The 6,672-nt window shown below is 63.6% G+C and overlaps 1 protein-coding gene across 1 annotated transcript; it reads left to right on the plus strand.

The window, feature by feature from the left end:
• Positions 1-3,096: 3,096 nt before the first annotated feature.
• LOC143388346 (regucalcin-like) lies at positions 3,097-6,199 on the plus strand (the record flags this gene model as incomplete). The annotated part of the gene is made up of 5 exons (XM_076842169.2): positions 3,097-3,268; positions 3,767-3,981; positions 4,533-4,664; positions 5,726-5,868; positions 6,149-6,199. Coding segments are annotated over 5 exons (713 nt in total), but the record flags the coding sequence as incomplete, so codon positions are not given.
• Positions 6,200-6,672: the final 473 nt, after the last annotated feature.

Below are 6,672 nucleotides of genomic sequence, written 5' to 3' on the forward strand. Positions count from 1 at the left end.
TGTACCTCCCCAGGGCTCCCCTTCGCCCCCTCTGCGCCTGTCCAGCGCCCCGTGTGCCTGCACAGGGCTCCCGGTGCCTCCCCTGCGTCCCTCTGCGCCTGCCCGGCCAAGCCTGTGCTCCCTGTGAGCCTGCCTGGGTGAGCCCGTGGACCCCAAGTGGCAAGGGGGCGCGCTTATGCAGTAGGAGAGGAGCACAGTGTCCCGCTGCCCAGGTCAGCGCCTGTGCGAGGGAGAACCCAGGAGGGCTGGGGAGCCGAATGGTCGGCCCTAAGGGGAACGCTCAGCGATGCCTGGCGGGGCGCTGGCCGCGACCTCGGGGGTCTCTACGGAAGCGAGGTCCCAGGGGCTGCTGCTTCTCCCACTCTAATGCAGAGCGCACGGGCGACTCCTGCAACTGCTACCTTGGCTCTGCAGGACACAGCAGGTGACATGCCACGGCCTGGGGCTCTGTTGATTTGGGGAAGCACAGAGGGAGGGACCGGGGAGGGGAAGGCGGAAGGGAGTCGCCGCCCCCACCTGGTGGAGCCTTCAGCTGGCTGAGGCCAGAGGGCGGTGGAGTCCCAAGAGCTGAGCGAGCAGGACAGGACCAGGGCTGAGGAGCACGTGAGCCGCCCCGGTATGGGAGCCCTGGCCTGCTGGGCCTCCTGGTGCTGTCCAGGAAGGGCTCTGTGAACTGAGTCCCACGGAGCGCAGGGGTATCACAGCAACCCAATTCACAGGAGCATTGAGAAGTGAGCCCTTCTGGGGCAGAGGTCTCCTGGGCGGAGAGGCCAGGGTGTGTGCTCCGGAGCCAGCCACCTGCAGATCGCACCCACCCCAGCCTCTGAGCCGGACCCACCTGGACAGCGGCTCAGCTTAGCAGCCCCTGCTTCCCAGGCTGTAGGTGGGGGGCCTGGAAGGTGGGCACACTGTGCCACCAGAGGAAAAGGGGGACTCCTGGAACCTTGCCAGGGGGTGCCTCTTCAAGTGACGGGGCACCTGCACGTTCTGTCGACCTCTCGGGTCATGCAAAGTGACACGAGGCACAGAGGAGCCAGGAGGGGCGTGGGCTCGGCCGGCTCCCTCTCTGCATCCCCTTGTCTGCCTGGGTGAGGCTTCATGAGCAGAAGAGGGCTGTCCTTGAGACCACAGGATGTCACACACCCGGGAGCGCCCAACCTGCACGGTCCAGCAGCCCTCACCTGATGACCAGGAGAATGGGACAGAGAATAGGGCACTCACAGCCCTGTCCTCCTCCCAGGCCATGGCGTCCCCCAGGATCGAGGCTGTAATCCGGGACAGGCACAGGATGGGGGAGTGTCCCAAGTGGAAGAGGAGACCGGGCAGCTGGTGTTTGTGGACATCAACACCAGGACTGTGTGCTGGTGGAACCCACTCTCTGGGGAGGTGCAGACTTAAGTGGAACTGGGGCCTGCAGATGGTGGAACAAAGGAAGTGGGCCTGGGGGGCTGCAGAGGGTGGGACAAAGGAAGTGGGTCTGGGGGGTGGAGACTTTAGGCCAGAGGAAGTGGGCCTGGGGCCTGCAGATGATGGAACAAAGGAAGTGGGCCTGGGGGGCTGCAGAGGGTCGGACAAAGGAAGTGGGCCTGGGGGACTGCAGAGGGTGGGACAAAGGAAGTGGGTCTGAGAGGTGGAGACTTTGGGCCAGAGGAAGTGGGCCTGGGGCCTGCAGAACATGGGCCTGAGGAAGTATGGGTCCCCTGGAGATCCAGGTGCTCCTGGGAAGGGAGCTGTGAGACCATCCTATGTGCCCAGGGCCCCGTGTCCCCTGAAGTCCTGGGGCTCGTTTAGCTTTGAAGCTGTCCTGCCTGCTTGTGGACCCATGTCCCTGAGGTCCTAGGGCTCGTTGGTACCTTTGCCACAGGTGTCCAGCATCACTCGTGGCCTGAGGGTTGCAGGGGCCCAGCCGGGGCACCTGCTTCTTCAGCACCTGTCCCCCTGCTCCAGAGCCCCTGAAGTGTGGGCTGTCACACCTTGGGCACAGGACAGACCATGGGGTGGGAAGTCCTGGTGTATAGCTATAGTTGGAAGGACCAAAGCTGGACTTGCTGTCATCCAGGTTAAATCCTGGAAACACTGACATCCTCCTGGCTGCTGTGTGGAACCCGCACCTGGCTCTGACCCCGGGTTATGCCACACATGCACCTGTCCTGACTCAGGAGCTAGGGTGGGGGTGACTGTGCATTTTCCAGGCTCATGTGTGTGCATGGACCCACACACCTGGGAGGTACCTGTGTGTCTGTGGGGCTTGCACACCTGTGTGGACTGCTGACCCCTGTGGATTCACACACCTGGGAGGTACCTGTGTGTCTGTGGGGCTTGCACACCTGTGTGAACTGCTGACCCCTGTGGATTCACACACCTGGGAGGTACCTGTGTGTCTGAGAGGCTTGCACACCTGTGTGGATGACGACCCCTGTGGATTCACACCTGGGAGGTACCTGTGTGTTTGTGGGGCTTGCACACTTGTGTGGCTAATGACCCCTGTGGATTCACACACCTGGGAGGTACCTGTGTGTCAGAGGGCTTGCACACCTGTGTGCACTGCTGACCCCTGTGGATACACACACCTGGGAGGTACCTGTGTGTCTGTGGGGCTTGCACACCTGTGTGGATGACGACCCCTGTGGGTTTTCTGAGGAGCAGAAGCAGCACTCTGGGAGCATCCCCCACTCACCCTCCCCCTCCCCAAGGGCAGGTGCCACTGTCACCCTTGCAGATCAGGGCTGGCCCCAAGTCTGTATCTGGCCTCAGGCGCCCTCCTGTGGAGCCTGCCCCAGGCCCAGCGTCCTACCCAAGGACTCAGGGGCACCCGCGGCTCTCACACTGGCACTGACGTGAGAGGCCAGCACTCTCCACTCCTGCAGTCCTGGTGGCCCTGCAGGCAGGCTCAGCAGCCTCCAGTCCCATCTGGAGGCCCTGTGGTGGCCATGGTGGGGAGGGGGTGCAGAGAGGTGGTCCACTCAGGCCCAGCAGGACTGGTCCTGTGCTGAGATGTGCTCTGTGCCCTGATGGTGCCTCCTGGCGGGAGCCCCGTGGGTGGAGTTTCCTGGAGAAGCAGCAGCCAGGCCACCCTGCTGTCCTCTGTCCTCCCAGGAGACCCTGTTGGCTGTGTGGCTCTGCGTAGAGAGGGCAGCTACGTGGTGGCCTCTGGCACCTGCCTTGGCCTCCTGGACTGGGAGAAGGGGCAGGTGGAGTGGGCGGCCTGGCTGGACAGGGACAAGCCCCACAACAGGTTCAACTACGGGAAGGTGGACCCCGCCGGGAGGTTTGTGGCAGGTGGGCTGCTGAAAGGACTGGCCCAGGCCACCTGCAGAGCCTCCCGTCATGGCGGGTGCCGGCTGGGTGGGGACCTCAGGAGCCCTCCCCAAGCTGCTGGCAAGCGGCCCCCGAGGCCATGCAGGTGCTGGGCAGCCCACAGGTTCCCTCCCGCTCCAAAGGCCATGGCTTCCATGTCATTCTTCCCAGATCCCTGCCCAGAGAGGACCCTGGGAGGGTCGAAGCAGCCAGGGTGGGGCAGTGGCCAGAGGCCATTCACCTGCGGCTGAGGGCCCTGCACCTCTGCCTGAGCAGGACTCTTCCTAGTGGAACATCCCTGGGGTGCCCCCTTCGCCCAGCACAGAGGCTCACTCACAGATGCCGCCTGAGGGCCATCCTGCCTGCTGTCCCCCGACTGAGGGTGACCACAGCTCTCTGCACAGCGGGTCTGTGTGGGGTGGGCAGGACAGGGTGGGGTGCTGACCACTGACCTTCCACTCTCTCCAAGCACCATGCCAGAGGCGTCCGCCCCAGGAGTGTGGGAGCCGGGGCAGGGCTCCCTGTACACACTTTATGCTGACCGCTCCGTGGTCAGACAGCTGGACCAGCTGGGCATCCCCAACGGGCTGGACTGGTCCCTGGACCATCACACTCTCTACCACGTGGACGGCCTGGACTACTCTGTACGGTTCTATGACTACGACGTGCAGACAGGAGGCCTGGGTAGGGGCCACTGTTGCTAGTCCCCCACGCCCTCCCCAGAGGAAGGCCTCCGTGGCCAGCCCCCACACCCTCCCTGGATGGGGCCACCGTGACCAGCCCCCCCACACCCTCCCTGGGGTAGGAGCCTCCGTGGTCAGCCCTCACACCCTCTATGGGTGGGGCCACCATGGCCAGCCCCCATGCCCTACCTGGGCGGGGCCTCCCTGGCCAGCCCAGCAGGCCCTCCCTCAGGTATGGACCTCTGTGGCCAGCCCCCCATACCCTCACTGGGGTAGGAGCCTCCATGGCCAGCTCCCCACATCCTCCCTGAAGTACGGGCCTCCATGGCCAGCCCCATAAGCCCTCACTGGGCGGGACCAACCATGGCCAGCCCCCCATGCCCTTCTCGGGGAGGGCCTTTTATGGTCAGCCCCCCACACCCTCCTGAGTCCCCTCCTGGGGTCCCAGATGCACCACGGGGTCTGTCACTCCCTCACGTTGTTGAGGCCACACTATGTCACCCCCTGGTCTGGGCAGTGAGGGGCCACGCGCCTCTGTCTGTCCTGCCGCAGCAAACCCACGACTGGTGTGCCAGCTGGAGCCAGAGCAAGGCATGCCAGATGGGCTGTTCATGGACACCACGGGGAAACTCTGGGTGGCCTGCATTGATGGAGGCAGGGTGATCCGCATGGACGCCGAGACAGGTGTGTGCACAGGGAAGTCGGTCAAGGAGGGGCCATGGGGTGCTCTGTGCCACGGTGTTCAGGGTCCAGGAGTGGGACCACTTGCTTGTCCAGCTACAGGGCGACCTGTGCAGATGGGCAGTGCAGGGAACACAGGGGCTGATGTAGAAAATGACCACAAACCAGCGGTTGAAAACTACAAGACCTTGTCCTCTCCCACCCTGGAGGGCAGAGGCTGGACCAGGGTCACAGGCTGAGCTCCCTGCACAGGCTCCAGGGGGCTCCTCCTGCCTCTCCAGCTCCTGGGCTCCAGGTGGCCCTGGGCTGGTGGCCCCTCCCTGCAGTCTCTGCCTCCGTCTCCACGGGGCTCCTCCTCTGGGTCTGTGTCCCCTCCTCTGTCTCTTGGGAGGACACGGCCATTGCATGAGGGCCACCTGACCCAGGAGGAGCCCATCTCAGACCCTTCACTAACGACCTCTGCAGAGACCTGTTCCCACACTAGGTCCCACTCACAGGTTCTGGGGTGCAAATGTGGACAGGACCCACCTCTTACCATGGTGTCCAGTTCCCTCCATGAGCTCCAGAGAGGCTCCTCCTGCCTCTCCAGCTCCTGGGCTCCAGGTGGCCCCTCACTCCAGTCTCTGCCTCTGTCTCCACGGGGCTCCTCCTCTGGGTCTGTGTCCCCTCCTCTGTCTCTTGGGAGGACATGGCCATTGCATGAGGGCCCCCTGACCCAGCAGGAGCCCATCTCAGGACCCTTCACTAACGACCTCTGCAGAGACCCTGTTCCCACACCAGGTCCCACTCACAGGTTCTGGGGTTCAAATGTGGACAGGACCAACCTCTTACAATGTGTCCAGCTCCCTCCAGGAGACTGGCCTCTCCAGCTCCTGGGCTCCAGGTGGCCCTGCTGACCCCTGCAGTCCATGAGGAAGGGCAGACTTGGGGATCAAGTGCTGCAGGTGCCAGGAAGAACCAGCCGGCCCAGGGCCCCACTGGGGAGTGGGCACAGTCAGGCCACCTGGGGTCCAGCAGCAGATGGGTGGCTGGGCTTCAGGGATGTACCTGAGCTTTACTCACAGGGACGCGGCTGTGCAACCTGGAGATGCCAGTGTCCTGCTGTTTCGGAGGGGCTGACTACTCCGACCTGTACGTGACCTCTGCAGCGGACAGCCTGAGTCCAGAGCAGCTGTTGCGGGAGCCGCAGGCAGGACACGTCTTCAAGGTCAGTGGGGTGTCCCTGCCAGGGTCAGCTTGGCTCCCGGCCATGGCTGCTCGGCCAGGTGTAACGCATCTTGACCTAGGGGACTGGAGCGGGCTTGGCAGCATCCATGGGGACATCTGTCCACCTGGAAAACAGCCCTCCCAAGGCCCCATGTGCCCTGCTGTACACAGAGATGTTTACGGGAGGTTTAGGAAGCTGGTGTGCCTGGCACTGCCGTGGCTGGTGCTGCCAGGAGACTCAGCTGTGCCTAGGGACTCACCTCCACCCTCTCCTCCCGCAGGTCCTGGGCCTGGGGGTGAGAGGCCTTGCATCCTGCCACTTCTCTGGCTGAGGAACCCCACCGTCCAATGCAGCTTGAGCCAGGCCTCCGTCCCTGGGGTCAGGCCAGGCTCGGCTCTGGCAGGGCACTCCCTGCCTGACCACTGTTCACAGCTGATAATAAATGTGGCCACCTCAACGTCATCTGTGCAGCTGCTGTCCTGGGATGTGGTCCCCCCCAGGACTGCCCCATGCTATGTCCAGTGTCACCCAGCTTCAGCTTGTAATGCCCCTGTGTGTTCTCCAAGGTCCCCACAGGTCACCTGCATTCCCCAGAACATATGGCCACACTGGTGTCTCTGAGGTTGGCCTCTCTGCCTCCACTTGGTGCTGGGTCACTGAGAGCTGGAACCTGAGCATGGGCTGTAGCTATGCTGGACATGCACAAGTCCATCAGCCAGGGATCAAGCCGGACATCAGCTGCCTTCACAGCCCTGGGCGCCCAGCGCCTCTACTTCCAAACAGCCCATTTAACCCTGGAAGGCA

The sequence above is a fragment of the Callospermophilus lateralis genome, chromosome 17, assembly GCF_048772815.1.
Source record: "Callospermophilus lateralis isolate mCalLat2 chromosome 17, mCalLat2.hap1, whole genome shotgun sequence".
NCBI lineage: Eukaryota > Metazoa > Chordata > Mammalia > Rodentia > Sciuridae > Callospermophilus > Callospermophilus lateralis.